This window comes from Centroberyx affinis, unplaced genomic scaffold, assembly GCF_046629955.1.
Source record: "Centroberyx affinis isolate AG114_WGS23_722 - 3 ecotype Tasmania unplaced genomic scaffold, CSIRO-AGI_Caff_v1 ptg004247l_1, whole genome shotgun sequence".
NCBI classification, from domain to species: Eukaryota; Metazoa; Chordata; class Actinopteri; order Beryciformes; family Berycidae; genus Centroberyx; species Centroberyx affinis.
Window position 1 is genome coordinate 77,878 of NW_027281982.1, and position 18,938 is coordinate 96,815.

Below are 18,938 nucleotides of genomic sequence, written 5' to 3' on the forward strand. Positions count from 1 at the left end.
TGAAGACTGGTGGACTAAAGGATGCTGCGCTATGACAGGATGTGCCTCAAAGGAAGGACAGTAGTATTGGTTACACGTTTCCAAACGGCGGAGGAGAGGAGGAGCAGAGTGAAGACTGGAGTTTGGCTTTTTCCATGTTCATGATACTGACTGCAGAATACAAGTAGACACGTTAGACACAAGAGACGTGGAGTTGAAAGACCGCTTTCCCAGCCCGACCCTGCCGCTGCTCATGCTTCAGCACCGGGTGTGTTTACACAGGAGGGCCGCTCGTGACGTGTGGAGTTAGTTTTGTGTCGTTATTTTGAAAGTGGGCGGGAAAAAAAAGTTTGGAATCTGGAAAAACTAAAAAAAAAAAAGCAGAAAAGAGTTTGAAAGTGAAAAATAAACGTTTACAGTTGTGGATTCTTCTCCTGTCTCTTATTTCTCTGTTCCTTGTTTTTTTTTTTGTCTTTTAGAAAGTAAATTAACAATTGGATTTATTTTTTTGCTAGCAGAGCCTGACACCTGTGCTCAGTTTACTGTAGTGGGAACAAGAAAGTTGCTACAGCTAGTTAGCTAACGAAACAAAACTTTACAAAAATGATAAGTTTTGTTACCCCCACAAAATATTAATCCATTTTTATCTCACTCTTTTAATTCACCCAGAGTTGCCACCTCACAGAGAAAATTCGAATTAATATGCACAATTTCCATCGTTAGCGATATAGCTAAGCTAATGATGGTAACTTGTTCACAAAAACAAACCAGAAATGCCTTTTCCGTGGGTTTGTGCGAGAATCCAATTTCAAACTCAGAGCCAATCAGTGCTGCCTTTGGCTCAGCAAGGTTTCGTTGTCCCACGTTTTATATCAAGAATTTCTCCAGACCTCCGTTGATTGAGCTGGAGGTGCGGCTACGCAAGATTATCTTAAGGGTGATACGATTTTTCTGTCCAAATAAGGGATTCAAGATCCCATCGGGAATGTACAGAGGTGTAAAATAATTGCCTTTAACTGCGTCCAACACTAATATTGACTTTTTGCTTTCAAGGGTTCCTCTGTTATGCATTTCTTTATTTGTGGAGGTTGATTCTGATGGGATTTGAAACTGCAATGAAAAAAACAAACAAACACTAGCCATACTCTTGATTACATTAGTATGACGACAGCTTTGGCTACATTTATTTCTCCATTTTCACATTTCAATTTTTTTTCCCCCGCTTTCAAACCTTTTTTCACATTCACAACATTTTTTTTGCCACTTTCAAAATAAAGATACAAAAGTGACTCCAAAAGTAACTCCATAGAGAAATATAAGACTTCTCACTGCCAAAGACAAAAGACAAAACCATGTTGATGAACACTGCAGTGCCGGGTCAGGACTCGGGAGTTTGTGTATTCAAAGAAGTGAGATCATCGGTAGAACTAAACATGAATGAAGGAAGATACCGGTGCTTCTTTAAAGTTTGTGCCAATGCTCTAGTTTCCTCTCTGGTTTCTGCACACAGTCAGCATAGTTGCAGATGTCAACGCTCGTTTTCCTCCCTGCAGAAGAAGCCATTTGCTGCCATTCATTCTTTCTGTTTTTCTGTCAATTCATGTCTTTCTATATAAGGCGTCTTTGTTAGCCGGGACATCAGTATATTTCAAGCTAGGTTTGACACCATAAAAATTATGGAAAACGAGTAAATGTTAAAAAATCAAATTGCATACCGCATGCAAAATGATTGGGCGAAATATAAACTAGATGTAGACAGTAGTAAATGGGCTACAAGTCTAAATGACACCGGTATTCTCCTTTAAATGCACCAATTTCTGCTTTATTGATAATCCAAAACACCTGACAGTTGTCAGGTTTTTCCACTGCAGGCTAGCTGGTTTTGTAAATCCCACTTCTTGGCAATCCGATCAACAAAAGAAAAAAAGTCTGTTCTCAAAAGCATCCCTTCGTTAGCCAGGTACAGCGCTGCTGAGGTGGAGAGGACAGAAGGTAGAGAAGGACAGAAGGACGATTAAATGTCACAATTAAATGTCATGGCCTCTCTCTCTCTCGACGCAAAAGAATGATTCACAATGCAATTCATATCAAAATAAATAATCCCACTACTGTTATACTCGGTGCATAGCTTGGTGGAAGCGACGCCTTGGAAAATAAATAAATTAAATACATGGCTGAAAGACAGAACTGCATCAGTATGTGCTCTAGCCCTTTTCACAGTTGGCTCATGAAAAAAAAATGAAAAAAATAAAATAAAATAAATATACAGAGAGGACTAGGTCCAAAACATTTAGCTGGTTATCAAGCTGGGCTGCAGGATCAAGGCGCTGGACAAAAAACTGATGTAACCTGTAAATATCACAACGGATCAGCTGTTGCATCCGCTATGAGTCTTCTGACATAATAATAAAGCTCTTCAGGCTGTTTTATTAATGTGCAGGGTCCGAAATTAACACGGCAAGCGCCAAATGCTGGTACAGTTTGTCTTTGGGGGATAAATCAACAAGGGCCAGTAACATTTTGAGACGATAACATTTAAAAACGCCTCAGTCATATTGGGCTCCGTTACGCTTCATGATGTATTTCAAACTTGTATAAGTCAGTCAGCAAGTTTTAAATTAACACACAATGCCTGATTCTATACATGAAATGGTATTGCGAACAGGTAGGGTGATGATTCTGTGTGTTTATCAATTATTTTGACAGGTAAAAATTATTCTTGGCAGGTAAATCTTTTTTTTAGTTTACCAGCCGTTGGCACGTGAGCCAAGAAGTTAATTTCGGACACTGCAAAATATGTCTTCAATGGTACAACATGCTGTAATGTTACCGGTTGATCTCGCAAGAGCCGCAATGAAAACCAATCAAGTACAGAGAATATTGACATGAATAAGTACAGCAATGCCGGTGACTAGAGGGATACGAGGACGGCCTTTCACATACAGGTCATCTCCAAGAAAACGCAGACCAGTGTCACTGCAGTGCAGTCATGACATCACCACCATCGTCTTCATCACCGCTTGAAGAACGAGCCCTCACACACCAAGTAGTGTTATTTTTTTTTCAATCTTTCATTCAGCTGCCTAGGTGTGTCCGCATGCTCTCTCTCGCTCGCTCTCTCTCTCTCACACACACACACACACACACACATACATACACACACACATTTCCTCAAACCAAGAAATGGAGAAAGGAAGGAGGGCACAAAAAGACACAGTGATGTTACATGAACATGAGTACAGTATGGTGGATATAGGGGAGTGAAGAGCAGAATTAAGACTAAAAGCCGAAACGCACTGGAAGCGATAACTGATGCGCATGATGTGAAACTGTCATATTTTCTGATAAATGGCCTCTTCTACAGTCTGCATCATATATTTGGAGACAAGCTATTAGACCAACTAGACTATACAGTGTTCATATATTGTCCTGATTGTATGCTACTAGCTAAATTAACCGTTTAGTTTGCAGTTATATATTACAGGGCGTTTTACGGAGTTTGTGAATTAGCCTCAGCCGTTCCTTGGCTTCCTGTACTTCGCAGCAAGAACAACCTGATTACAAATATACAGGATGTCTATTTGGCTTGACATAGGTCAGTGGTCACTGTGGTTCCAGAAACCAGCAGCTTGGTCCTCTACTGATGCCCCAAAAATCAAACCAACTTCGGAAAAGACGCGTCACAGAGGTTTGACAGGCCGGTTGTGTGCATTGGGCCGTTGGAAAAAAAAAAAAATACAGCAGTAACAAATACAGGTACATTTGTAAATGTGTGTGTCTGATGCTTCCAGTGCGTTTCTGCCATAAGCCTGACTGGACAGCCTAAATACAGTAGGTGAGTAGTAGAATAGGAAACTGACCATAGTCCAAAAATAAACCAGCAGAATGAACCCCTCCCACCCCACCCCAAATATTTTTCCTTTATTTTCTGAGAAAGCTAATTCTGAAAATGTTCCAGCTGACCGTTGATCGTGACTCTCGCCACGCTCCCATTGCCTTCGTTGAGGACAGCAAAACTACGGCCTGGGCCATCTTTTCTCTTCCTCACCTTCAGTAAGCGCTGGTCTCTAGTTTAAAAGCTTGCGCGTCAGTAGAGTATTAGTCTCACACCTGTAAACACCTAATCTCCCAGTTGGAGGCTTCAGTCCTCGAAGGGTGTATTCCCGTTTCTAAAAAAAGGAGGCTGGGTGTGGAGCGGACCTCAGCTGCAGCGTCTGACGTGCTCCAGCACGTACTCTGGGAAGTGCAGACTGCACACCTGCAGACCGTCCAGTTTGCAAGGCATCCTGGGATACTCATCCTCCTTCCACTTGTTCTCGTCCGGGTCGAAGGTGAGGATGGAGTCACTGTAGTGGCCGTTGTAACACAGGCCGCCCAGCACCATGATCTGCCTGTCCAACACCGCCACCCCGTGGCCGCTGCGCCCGATGGGCATGGAGGCCAGGATGGTCCACTCGTCCGTCTCGGGGTCGTACACCTCGGTGGACGGGCAGCCCTGGGACTCGAAGGACGCCCGCAGGATCACGCACACGCCTCCGAACACGTACAGCTTCCCGTTGTGGGAGATCATCTTGTGGAAGCAGCGGGCGTAGTTCATTTTGGACTTGTTCTCCCAGCAGTTGGTGTGGGTGCCAGGGAGCAGCGGGCTGCGGCCGGTGCGCGTCCGGTGCGCATCCGCCCCGCCCGAGCTCCCCCCTCCCCCTCCTCCTCCTCCTCCTCCCCCTCCTCCCCCTCCTCCTCCTCCCCCACCTCCTCCCCCTCCCCCACCTCCTCCTCCTCCCCCACCTCCTCCACCTCCCCCCTCCCGCCCCGGATCGAACACGCACACCTGCTTGGAGGTGGACGAGGAGGTGATGCCCCCGGTGATGTATAGTTTCCCGTTGAGCACCGTTCCCTCGTGGCCGTACTTGTTGACCGGATACGGATCCACAAACTCCCAGCGGTCCTCGGTGATGTCGTAGCGCTCCGTGGAGTAGAAGGTCTCGTCTCGCGTGCGGCCCGCCACGGCGTAAATAAACTTGCCGATGACGCCCACGGCAAACTCTGACCTAGAAACAACAAATACCATGAATATGCATTAATTAATGAATAATTCATTAAAGGAAAGGAGGCAAGGGAGTCTGGAGCATCTGCAAAATCACCTTGAAATTAACATGCCGTGACTTTGATGCTGGTATGTGAAGGAATCTCTGTTTCATCAGCAGCCCAAGAAGAAGTCTCTCTGCTTTTCACATATCCATACCCTATTTAAATTTAACCAATTCATTTGATCTTTCACTTAAATACTGTTGCAATTTTTTGTCACCTCACCACTCCGTGTATCAAGTTCCTCTCATTTTTGGATCATCAGCCTCTGTGTGGACATTCTGCACGGACTTTAGTGTGACATTTACAGCCAGAGGTGTGACCAAGTCAGCTTCGCTTGAGTCCCAAGTTAGTCTCAAGTCTGGAGGCACAAGTCTCAAGTGAAATCCCTAGTCTAAATGTAGATTACCAAGTCAAGTCCATGTCATTAATGTCAAGTCTCAAGTCTAAATGTAGAACAGCAAGTCAAGTCAGAACAAATCAAGAGTCCAGTATCAATTTAATATCTTAAAGAAAACTAAATATCTAGGACTTTTCAATGCAATATGGTTTTAATAGGATAAAAACTTGGTAAGAGCATCATGAGTTTGATTTCTATAATCAGTTTCAACTTCAATAAATTCAATCATTCCATACAAATTCAGAAAACAGGATTTAAATTCAGTCGTCTGCTGGAACAAATCTCATCACTTTCAATCTGAGTCATTTACACAAACACAAGGACTCAAGTCAAGACTTTAGAAACCTTTTCAAGTCATCAGAGTACAAGTCAGAGTCAAGTCCCAAGTCACCAGAACCCAAGTCAAGTCAAGTCTCAAGTCTTCTCTTCATGCATCAAGTAAAGTCTCAAGCAGTTAAATTTGTGACTCGACTCCCCACCTCTGTTTCCAGCACATGTCGGGGCTACATCTGCTCCTGTATTAAACTTGTAGAAGCAGATATCAGGACTCCCCTCACCTGGGCACAGACATGTCGGCCATGCGCAGCCAGGAGTTCTGCCGCGGGTCGTAGCGGTAAACCTTGGAGGAGGCGTGGAACTCCCCGTCCGGCCCCAGCTCCTCTCCGCCCAGCAGGAAGGCAAAGTTGTTGACGATGGCCAGGCAGTCGGGCCGCAGCGGCACCTGAGGTCCCTCCAGCTCCCACCACACCTGGGGATTAGGACGCACGTTACGAAACACATCACAGATTATATTCCAGACAGATTACACCTAGGGGATTAGAGGGATGACGTATAAACAGGGGCAGAAAACTAACTTTTTTCCTCCCCAGCCAGAGTGGAATCCCAAAATTCACAGGACACTTTCACTACTTTACCAGCTAAGATTGTTTTTGTTTTTTTTAGAACAGAATAGCACTTCCAGCTGATGGTTGGTTATGTGCCAAAGTGCCTTGTAGATTTATTTTAGGGCTGCAACTAATGATTATTTTCATTGTTGATTATTTTCTCGATTAATCGATAAGTTGTTTGGTCTACAAAATGTCAGAAAATGGTGAAAAATGTGGATCAGTGTTTCCCAAAGCCCAAGATGACGTCCTCAAATGTCTTGTTTTGTCCACAACCCAAAGATATTCAGTTTACTGTCATAGAGGAGTAAAGAAACCAGAAAATATTCACATTTAAGAAGCTGGAATCAGAGAATTTTGACTTATTTTTCTTAAAAAATTACTCAAATCGATTAATCGATTATCAAAATAGTTGGCGATTCATTTTATAGTTGACAACTAACCGATTAATCGTTGCAGCTCTAATTTATTTATTGTTATTTTTTTGTCTTTTTTACCTCTTCGCTATGTTATTTTTTTACAGTACCTTCAGTTTTTATTTTGCACTACATGTATTATTTATTACTTTATTGATCACCATAGTGGAATTATCTGTACTGATGTCTGCAGCCAAAGTGACTCCTCCCACAGACGCAGGTCCAGTCACCTTGGGCCGGTGCAGCAGCAGGATCTTGCTGTTGACCATGCTGTGTCCGATCATCCCCCTGAAGACGGCGGTCTGCGGACGGACGGAGCGGATGCGGTTGGAGCGCGTCTCCACCAGAGGCTGCTGGTTGACGTCGTGGAAGTAGCTGAGCGCCTGGTCCACCTCCTGCCTCAGCTGCCTGGAGTAACGGTAGAACTCCGACGTCTTCACCTGCGAGGAGGAGGAGGAGGACGATGACAATTAGGAGGAGGAGGAGGTTGTAAATACTAACTACAACCTCGGGAAAGCTGTGTGCTCCTGTCAGGGCAAGGAACAAACTTTTTCACCCATTGGGCATCATAGCTGGTGGATCCAAAAATGTATAAGCAGTGAAAAAAAAAAGAGCTCTTCTAAAATATGTTGGCTGGCAGACAAACTTTGGATTAAAAAAGTAGAACGCTGCACACTGCTTCCAATGCTCCCACATTTATCCAACTATTGCACAACGTTTCAATTCTAGGTCTTCATCGGGTTTCTTTACCAACCACAGACGAAATGAGACTGATTCCTTTCCTTCAGTTATGGTAATTTGACAGCAGCAGGATACCATCTATATGTGTGGGAGGGTATTCCTCACAGGCACCAACATTTCTGCTCCACACGTCACAGTGGCTGCTACATCCCTAAATTCACAAGCCAGCAACCAATCTACCGGCCAACTAGATTTTTTGGAATTGGACCTCTAAATGATGGATGGCTACCAGCCAAACTGGCTGGTGGAGTATACAAACACAGCCAAAACTTTCCAGGATTTGGCTGATTCTTATTCCCCCCCCAGATCCCTCTCCAGTGTTTCCTTTACATTAATTTAGCAGCAGCGGCCCGTCCACAAGTGAAAAGTTGCTCCCCCACAGCTAGAAAAATATAAATAGAGTGGAAATTCACCATCTGCCAGGCCCTATGCTTCATCTACTGCTCAGCCCGCCCCAAAAAAACATAACAGTTACAGCACGACTGCCCATATGTCATGGTATAAATAACCGAACCGGAGCCAGTTTTAAGCTGCAATACCGATGCTGGAAACGGCCCAGCAGTGAACCTGAGTCTCCAAAGCAAAATCACCCGGAACCGCCCACATCTACAAAACAAATTGTCCGGGAAACGCCGCCCACCTTCTCGAAGATGTTGGCGGGAGTCATGAGGCAGAAGCGGATGGACTGGACGATGGTGTCCGTGTGTCTCCAGCGCCGGCGGTCGTGTCGCAGCCACGACTGCACCGCTTCGTACAGCTCGATCTCCGGGAAACGACTCAGGGCGTCACTGTCCAGGTACGCCTGGGGAGAGGGGGAGAGAGAGAGAGAGGGGGAGAGAGAGGGGGGGGGGCAGAGAGAGAGGGGCAGAGAGAGGGGGGGGGGGAGAGAGAGAGAGAGAGAGAGAGAGAGAGAGAGAGAGAGAGACAGAGAGAGACAGAGAGAGACAGAGAGAGACAGATTTTGTTAACCACCCTAAGTGGTGATTGATTGCTGAATGTATAAATGTAAAGTAGGGCTGGACAATATGGTTGAAATCATAAGGATTTTTCTCGATATCAATATATATCACAATATGGTTCATGTATGCAAAATCACGTTAAATAATCAAATTAATGTTTATCTCATTGAACCGAATGGTGATGTTAGGTGTGATGTCAAACAAAACAGAAATATTCAAATAATATTCCTACCATACCTCATTTTATCAGAGTTTTTAAGTAAAATTTGCTTGTCATCATCAATTTAGACAGCAGAAAACTGTGTCACGAAATTAAAACATCTTCATATCATCACGATATGATTCCACTGAAAGACGATAAATGATAATACTGAATTATCGCCCAGCCCTAATGTAAAGTTATATTTCTATAGGCAGCAGGATGACATAGTGAGTAGGGAGACAACCAGAGGCTCCGGGTTCAAGTCCCAACCAGCTCCTGCCCTCTGACTAGGGATGAGCATTAGTAATCAAATACTCTTAACTTCAGTCAAATAAAAAGAAAAGTTCTGCCTAAAATACAGTGGTGATTGATCCACTAAATTGGCGGCAGAGGAACAAATACTGTTCCACGAAACTTGGGTCCGTGCCAAACAGCACCTTGCCATTCCTGCCACTTCCATGCCCACAGAGAGTGTTTTCCAGTAAGTGTAAGGTGTTCAGAGTCCATACACACAAACAACAATAAACATACAAATAAAGAAAACTAAATTTCAGCAGGTTGGCTTGTGGAAAAAAAACAAGCTTTGGACTCCGCAGTGTGAACAGGCTCGCTGGCCGAACTATTCAAATTCATCACACACACCAATCTCCACTATGAGACCGTCTGCTTTCGGTCTAAAATATCACGAGTGGTCGTGTTCTCTTGTGGAAAAGCGTTTCCATTTCCCTTTCAGGTTCGTTGCCTTTGTTTCCGTTTGAACATCTGGGCAACTTCTTCCAAATGAATCGTCTGCGGCTCGGTTTGCTGAGCTTGTTGGGAGGATTTCTGCACATTTATGACCGATCAAACGGCCCCTAAATCCTCAGCTTCCCTCGGCCGCCTTTGATGCTCTTTCACCAAAGCCGATGTTGTTGTTGTTGTCGTCTGATATTTTGCTGCCGCTATTTCTGTTTTCCCTCGGTTACGGCTGCCTCTTTAATCTTCATGCGACCCCCTGGGGTTCAGTGTAAATAAATTAAGAACACAAAGTCGCAGCGAGTAAACACAAACATGTATTCGGTGATGTGTTCCTATTTCTTGTCAGCGTACGGTCGCGTTAAAAAAGGCGAGGACAAGACAAGCGAGCCGACCTGCAGTCTCTCCAGGCTGAGGTAGGACAGGAAGTCGGGTCGGCTCATGAGAGGGACGAAGTTGTCGAGCAGGAAGTTGTCGAGCTGCTCCTGCACGCCCTCCACGCCCACGCTGAAGTCCTCCAGGAGCCGCATCACCTCGGCACAGTTCTCCAGACAGATCTTGGCCAGCAGGAAGGAGCAGCAGAACTCCACCGCCTCCGTCAGCTGGACGTACATGGCCGCCTGCCGGGGACAGGGGGGGGGGAGAAGAGAGAGAGAGGGGGACAGATGAGAAAAAAGAAGACAGGTGGTTTAAAAAGAGACACACAGTACTTCCTGATAATATGATGGATAGAGATTTAATTTCTTTATAGAGAATTCTGCTTTTAATAGCAAAAAAAAAAAAAGATAACAGTTTCCTGGTTGAAGCTGCAGCAGTTGAGAACAGACAGATTTGCTGAAAGATGGTCACCATTAATACAGGAAATGCCAGAACTTTAGTCACCTTTTTTCCTATTTTTACTTTGATTTATTTCGTTGTATTTATTTTTATTCTTATTTTATTCCTATTACACTTGTTTGTTTTTTTCTTTCTCAGGTATAAGCCACAAAGTATGTTAGGTTAATACAGTTATTGTACTGTTAATTCATTGGTGGTAAAAGTGGTGCGGTATTGGATATGTGCTGCTCATGTTTATGTATTATGAAAATTATTATTACCAATGAAGAAGAATTATTTCATAACAATGTTCAAAACAGACATGAAAAGAATATAAGTTAAAACAAATGTAATTGTATATGCATCTCCTCCAAGTTGTATGTTCTCTGTATTATGTGTGTTGAATAAAAAATCTTTAAAAAAAAAAAAAAAAGAGACACACATAGAAGGCTAAGATGCAGAAGTACAGGCGCAAAGACAGAGTGAAAAACACACAAGGGAAGAAAATTACCACCAGCCAAAGCTTCTGTAGTTGCTGATAAATTTTCCTTCCCTACCAGTTAATTTGGTAGGTACCCAGCCATCAGTTGGAGGCTCTTGTTTCTTCTCAAAAATCTAGTTGGCTGGTAAAATACTGAGAATTTTGGCATGCAGCAGCCGCTGAGGCCAGTGGACAAAAAGTATTTTTTCCAACGCTGGCAACAAATTAAGATTACAGCGACCATAAATTCTCCTGCTCTGCCTCATACACCACAATTCATTTCCCAAAATTTCCCATCGCATCTGAATCCAGTGACAATTTTAAAACGTCTGGAGCATGATTGTCTGAGGAAATTTAACTAAATCCCTATTCGCACAGGATTAATGTGATGTAATTAATAAATTATCTCCCAACTTCTGCATTTCATGAATTTCATACTCAAGATTCGCTGAAATCACCAACACCCAAGATATTACATTTCATCACTTCCTGATTTAGCAACGCAAAAGTTTGCATCGAAAATACATTTGCAACCTTCCTCTATAGATTGCACTACTGCCTCCATTTTCCATGACAGGACAAAGACATAAACCATGAGTCTAGAAGAAGGAGGAGTAATAGAAAGTGAGTGCCAAAAACAAATTACTTCTCAAATTAACAAGAATTCTGTTCAGATGGGATTAGTATTATTATTATTAGAGGATCACTGTTTTAACCAAAATAGGGAAGATAATTTGCATTGGATTTTTACTTTCCAAATTACACACATGGCAGATATGCATGGAATTAAAACCAACGACAATCTCCACAGTTATTACAAAATAACTTAACGTCCTAAGGTCATATTAACCCCATGCGAGTCAGGCTCTATTCTTTGTATAAATAAACACGCTATACATTTGTGAGTGTGAATGATGGTAAATATGATGTGAAGCACTAAACAATAGCTTAGCACTGTTTCTAAAAATCAGGCACTGCGTTACTTTTTCAATACTGGTGCTCTCTCTATGTGTGTGTGTGTGTGTGTGTGTGTGTGTGTGTGTGTATGACTTAAGTCACTTTCAGGGACACAAACCAGACTTAAGACCAGTTGATTGGGGACGGTTTGTGCAACTGGGGACAAAAGCCGTGTCCCCAGTTGGTAAAAAGCTGATTTTTGGGTCAGTGGTTAAGGTTAGGGTTAGGGTTAGGGTTAGGCAAGTAGTGGTTATGGTTATGGTTAGGGAAAGTCTCCAGGAAATGAATGTAAGTCTATGTAAATACCCCAAAAGTGACATAAGTAAGACTGTGTGTGTGTTACCTGCAGGATCTCCTGGACGGTGGGCATGCTGAGCTCCAGCGAGCCGTAGTACATGAAGCGGAGAACGTGGCCGAACCCCGCGGCCGTCAGCCCCTTCATGTGGATCTTGTCCTGGTCCCTCTCCCTCATGTCTGCGGTGAACATGACCCGGAAGTAGTCGCTCTGCGTGGCCAAGAGGGCCTTGTGGGCCTGGAGGAGGACGGACAGAAATATTTACACACACACACACACACACACACACACTCTGACAACAGATACAACTGTTGTCCGACTGTCCATGTATGTGCGTTTTAAACCTTTATTTATCCGGGCAAGGTTGACTAAGTATGTATGTTCTTTTTCAGTAACACAGAGTTTCACATTTATACAGTCACACACATTTGGGTGCTGCCAGGTTCAGATGCAGTCTTTACTGTTTTACTGAGCAGTTGGGGGTTAAGTGCCTTGCTCAAAGGCACCTTGAGGGACGCAGTTGTTTTCCCACCTAATACGGGATTCAAACCGTTGTCGCTCTGGTCCCAAACCCTCCCTCTTTATTATTCTTAGAAATATGTCATCCTACCAATTCTCAATGCTATTTGGGCAAGTTAACCATCCAGGCAGCAGAGACACACAAGTTTAGATGGTACCTCTTTGTGTAGAACCACCATAACAGGCAGCCAATCAGGGGCCTGTTTGATGCAGAGCCATTGTTTTGCTTTGATCCGATTGGCTCACAGGCAAAGTCTAAAGTAGGGATGGGCATTTTAAGTCATTTCAATATTTGAGTACTCGCATTAACTTATTATAGAGTACTTGAAAAAAAAAAACTAACGCAAGAATATGGTCCGAAATTAACACCCAAGCAACAATGCGGGCAGGGGTCCGTGTCCGACTGGAAACACACAAGCGGAACCAAAGTTTGTCTAACGCTAAACAGTTAATTTCGTAGGCTATAGGCCTGTAAGAATATCTATTACTATCTAATGCTTTCACATTTATGTACATTGGCCAACAACGGAAAACAAGTGCAATTTGAAATTAATTTATTGAACAACCAGGCTTCAATTAGCCTATTAAACCATAAATTCAAAGTTAACATAAATAAGAAAAATCAATTAAAAAGTTAACAATATTTAAATGAATGAATTTTGCGCAACAGCAAAAATAAACTCTCTAGACATGGCTATCGGGAAACGTGAGAATGTTTTGCGAAAAAAAAAAGTTAAAAAAAAAGCAAAAAAAAAAAAATGTGAGTACTCCATACGATGAACCGTTGAACGAATACTGACGTCCAAATCGAGTACTCGAGTACTCATGCCCATTCCTAGTCCAAAGACTGCATATAACAGAGTCATTCAAATATTATCTCCTCAAAAACTAGCTTGTCGGGTGTTAACTTCAAACCCACAATCAATGTGCCTGCACACACTCTGCAGTGTTCCTTTCACATAAAGCACCATGCATAAAAGCAACATATACTGTGTGTGTGTGTGTGGTTTTTGTTTACCTGGAAGTGGTGCTCCTCTATCAGCAGGGTGACGTCCAGCAGCAGACGCTCCTCGTACAGCGCCCGGAAGCCCGACGACACACTCCCATCACCCATCATGCACCTGGGACAGGTACACCTCCACATCCCCCCCCGACATAACACACCTGGTATTGTAAAGGGTAATGCAAGGAGAGGAGCAGGAGAAGGGGGGGGAGACGGGGCGAGGCAAAGATCAGGAGTATTAGAAAATATCTCTTCATCAGCAGGTGATGAAAGGCTTGTCATCAAGTTTCTCCTCTGCTATCGCTTCATTCTGCCTGTTACAACAATTCAAAACACTGACTTTGACTACAAAATTGATCTAACAGCTGTCTACTGTCGTCACTTTAACAGGACAAGCTTGGAGTTCGTTAACAGAGTCGGGAATCGAATGCGGTTTATGATACAACTTTCCAAAGATGACCTAAGCAGCACGATACTGCCAGTCTCTCCGAGGAAAAGATTGTGCTTATGTGCGCTGCTGCTGAAAATATAAGGCTGCGACTTGGAAGCCTGGAAGGGCATTCGATAGGACGTCCAACATTTACAGCTCAGCACTTCGGCTGCTGCATCCAAACAAGAAGCCGTTCCCTCTCTGTCACACTCTTTCAAACGTACAGAGCCAGCATCCGAGCTGACACGCTAACTGAAAACACCCGACTCCGCTCATCACTGGAACACATTCATGTTCTTGGAAAGTGAAGAGAAAGAAAGAAAAGCCTTAAAAAAAACAAAAAAACATCCCACACATCATTTCATCCCATCTCTTCAACATACAAACACACCACGAAAAACACATATCCACATAATTACCGACACACCCACACACACACACACAAATCCGCAACATGAATGAACCGAAAACACACACACACACACAATTCACATTCAATTTCACAAAATGGTCCAATCTCACTTGCACACAACCAGAAAGCAAACAAACACACACAGAAATCTGCACTACATGAAGGAACAGAAAACAAAGACACACACACACACAAATTCACATTTCACATAATTACCAGTGCACACCCACACACACACACGCACTCACAAACACTTAGTCACTTGCACAGAGTGCAAATGAAAACAAACACACACACACACACAATGCACACTCACCTCTGATTGGCCACGGGCATGTCAGAGGGGGTTGTCCGAGCCAATCAGAGGACAGTGCCCCTTGTGTCCAGTAGATGCTAACAAAGTGCCTTTTCTGAGGGTCAATCACCTAGACGACAAAGCCAACACAACCCGCACATTAAAGCAGGAACCAGGGCAATACAGTGATGAGCCTGGAAATGTATGCATGTGTTAAATATCTTTAATCATACACATATTTTTCCAATCCATTCACCTTTCATATCTTCATACAAGATGTAAAAAGAAATGCAGGGAGGGCAGACGATGTGTTTGAGATGTATGGCACTGGCAATTAAAAAAAGGTTCAAAGTCTGGCTAGCTTGGTCTAATTATTCAAAAAAAAGGAAAAATGAAGAATTAAAATGTATGCTAAACAATTTAAAATCATAGTGGAATAATAGGAGAATAAGAAAGAAAACGGGTTGGAGTCAATTCCGTTACAATTCAGAAATTAGATATCCACTGTTATTTTAAAGAGCGAAATATTAGACCATGCAATAGTACATAATAAAAAGCTTGTTAGCATGAAACCAATTTTACACAATAACTGGAATGGGTTGTTGTCGTTTCAGTTAAAACGCAATATCAACGTACTAAACAGGAAATGAACTGTAAACATAAACCCTGTCCTGTAAAATATGAAGTAATAACAGGGTGTCTGCAGCTTCCAGAAAGCTGTTTAAGACTTTTTTTTTTTTTTTAATAAATACTACCTGGAACTGCATTTAGGATCAGTTTAAGAACCAATATAAGACTGAGCAGGGCTAATGAAAGTTCTGAAACTATAACAGAGCAGTGCATGAAAAAGGACACCAGGAAATTAAATGTTGAGGGATATGATGTCCAATTATGTTTATTAAAGCAGGTGCAGTGAAAACAAAACATGTTTTTCCATATTCTATTAACCCTGTTGTAAAACGGCCTATATGTCCTATAGAGAGTGGACATGTGTGGTGGTCAAACGTCAAAGAAAATACCATCAGCACTAACGCCGCTCCCATTCATATCTTTCAGTAACAGCGACACCACATAACTTTCAGCATTTGCCTTCTTTCGTTTGCACTTTACTTTCCAAATCTGCCTCGATTAAATGCCACAAAATGTAAAGAATGATCAAGTTTCATCGCTGCATCAGAATGAAACTTCACTGAAAATAAACCTGCACAACATGGTGAAAGATAACGGCCTCTAATGACTGTATTTAAGACATTTTAATACTTTATAAGGCCATAAATTTAGATAATTGATGACTTATTAAAGGACCCGCAGAGACTTTGAGTAATAATAATGTGATGCTTTATTGATCCCACCCCTCTACAGGGAGGTCAGAGGTCAGGAGGCTCTCTTTAACCACTAGACAACTGCCACCACAAAATAACGGTGTTCAAGATGAAGTTAAATGAAGGGGGGGGGGGGGGGGGGGGTATTGAGACAGATGTGCTGTCACAGGTGAGATGGAGGCGGGGTGAGCAGTGACAGAAGGGGGTTTATTCAGTGTGGAAGCTTAACATTACATGCTATGGCATGGAGGATCGTACCTTTTGGAGCCTGGGCGTACAATCACAGGCTTCAATGGCAGGGCGCTAAGGGGCCGCTCACATTTCCTATGTTTGTGTTTCCCTGGTTCTAGTAGGAGAGACAGAGAGAGACGCATCAGACCAAGCAGGGGGTGAAGGACAGAACCAAACTATGCAGTCCCACCACGCATTCATGGTGCAGCAAGCTACTGCTGGATAAACACAGTGTAAAAGTGCAAATATTAGCCATAATCCATTCTGGCAGGGTTGTGAATTGTGACCAAAAGGTCCTACATTTTGTTAGATATGGATTTGACATGAGCGCTTTCTGAATATAAGGAAAGGATTGTAGGGGGTAAGCTAAGGTGTGAAGTTTCACAGTTAAAGTACATTTTCAGGACAGACAGACTTCCTGTTTAACTTCCTGTTATCAAGTAAATACACCTCACTAAAGAACCAACATGTTTAGTAGAAATCGATTCTCAGTTGGTGTAAATCATAGTGAAGTTTGACTACAGTTGAATGTCTCAGTCCTGACTGAGCTGACCTGGGTTTGACTCCTGATGAAAAGGAGAAAAACAGATGAACAACAGGTGAGAGTCTGCATCCAGACTGACTAACAACAAGCTCACCAGCCTCTAAGTTAGTTCTGATTCAGGGAAACATCAGCTCAGGTTAACACTGACCAGCTGCACTGTCGCTCCCAGCAGAGTTAGTAGTACTGTTAGCTAGCTGGCTGGAAACAGTGACTTTTATTTCCTTTTTTCACAGTCAAGCCACAAAATCACAACTAACAACCTAACGAGCAGAAAGGAGTTAACGTTAGCCAGCCAATGCTAAAGGTAACGTTTGCTACAAAGAGGTAACCGTACTGCTTGGTAACGAAAGCTTCATTTACACTGATTTGACTCGGGGAGAACTACTGCAGGTCAGTGTAGCTAGTGTTACCTTTTTTACAATTTCTGTTTTATTACCAGTACATGTAGCAGTTAAAGTATGGGTCATATCAAGATGAGTACACGAAACACACAAAAGAACAGAGGGCTTACGTTACAAATACACACACATACAACTACGGCAAAGAGGACCAACGCTAGAGGATAACGTTAATCATGTAAGGTTAGACAGTAGAATAAAATACAGATAAATAACGCAGACAGTATACAGTATAGCTACCTGGCTAGCTAATGGTCACGATTCACAGTCGTCTAACATTAGCTACGGGGATCCCACTGTACTCCGAGCAGAGGGATAGCTAGCTGCTAAATCCGCTCGTCTCACCTCGGCGATGCGAATCCCCACAACCCCTCTTCGACCAGGCAGCTCTGGCTCCGTCAGACATGAGTTGCGGGTTAGATTCCGGTATCAAGGAAACGGACAGCAGAGGTTCACTGCCATGTCGCCCATCGGACAGATTAGCCCCCACGGCCTGGAGTCGGCTCTAATTTAAAGGGGTAACAAACCACAGCGGTCCACGGTCTGTGCAGACGCCATTTTCTGCACTGGCGTCATTTCCCTTTCGGGCGGAACTGAAGGGCGTTGTGCAGCGCAGCAAAGATTGTATATGTTTGTGAAGATGTATCACTCAATAATAATAATAATTTAAAAAAAAGAAAGTGGCAGGTGTCAAAATGTGTATCCCCTGAAAAATGTGTTTCCCCTGGCAGTATGTCTTCGCCTCGATTTCAAGCTAGTGAGGGAAATAATTGGCTTCTCAAATGGTAAAACAACATTTTAAAAACATTTCACGGAATTACAAAGAATGAAATACATAGCTGTATCCAAATAAATGGAGATCATGTATACATTTTCCATGGCCTAAAAGTCTGTCTTGTACAAAAACATTTTAGATTATTTGATGCTGGGTCTTTCCTGTGTCTTTGGTGTGCACATTCCATATTCATCATATATCCCCTACTGTGCTCTGCAGTGATATTTACGGTACCCAGAAAAAGGGTCAGAGTGAGAGCTCTTTGTTTTCCCCCCTCTCAGAGTGCAGTGAGTGAAGTTGCCTGTCCATCAACATCAACACAGCTCACCTGTCAGCTCATTTATTATCAGGATGCTGAACTCAGTTTATCAACTTTTTTATCTGCAGAAAACAGTTCACCCTCCATTTTAACATTACATAAATCGTTATGACATAAAGTTATAGCATAAATCCCAACACGTGCTATCATACCAATGTAAGTTATATGAGCATAAGGTCTTTTAAAGGGGGAAAAACATGTAGAGGAAATAAAGGTTCCATCAAAGCTCATTTGGCTCACAACAGTTAGAATCTTCATTATAAGCTAAATGAATACACAGTCGTAATTAAATGTATATTTTGAATTCACACACACGGTTTGTGGTAAGTAGAAGTTGAACGTTTTTTGCATAAATCAACAAAGTGAAGTAATTAACAATTTCATGACGATGAAGATGTTTTCTGTTTGCATTAATTTATTTTATAATAATACTACTACATATTATTATCATGTTATCATTATCATTGTTATTTTCGCTCAAATATAATTGTAAATTGTAAAATGTAATTGCCACAGGTAGTGACTGACGTGGTATTTTTTTTTTCTTTTTTCTACAAATTGCATTACAGGACTACAAACAGCATTAGAAGACTACAAAGAGCATGCTAGATGACGTTATTTAAAAGCGACGGACCCAACACATGGACACGAAAATTGTTCGTTACTTATTTGAGTATTAACAAGTTAGTGAAGACATTTAACCTCAGGTAGTGTGTAAAGTGATAAACAGATGTAGGCGG

At 42.7% G+C, this 18,938-nt stretch overlaps 1 protein-coding gene across 1 annotated transcript; it reads right to left on the reverse strand.

Annotated features, from left to right (window-relative positions):
• Nucleotides 1-3,903: 3,903 nt before the first annotated feature.
• On the reverse strand, nt 3,904-17,658 carry klhl15 (kelch-like family member 15). The gene is given in 11 exon segments (XM_071543170.1): nt 3,904-4,674; nt 4,774-5,027; nt 6,022-6,212; nt 6,995-7,204; nt 8,146-8,307; nt 9,797-10,021; nt 11,999-12,187; nt 13,488-13,577; nt 13,579-13,633; nt 16,190-16,277; nt 17,450-17,658. Coding segments are annotated over 11 exon segments (2,019 nt in total). The 5' UTR covers nt 17,511-17,658; the 3' UTR covers nt 3,904-4,180.
• Between the last annotated feature and the right edge of the window lie 1,280 nt (nt 17,659-18,938).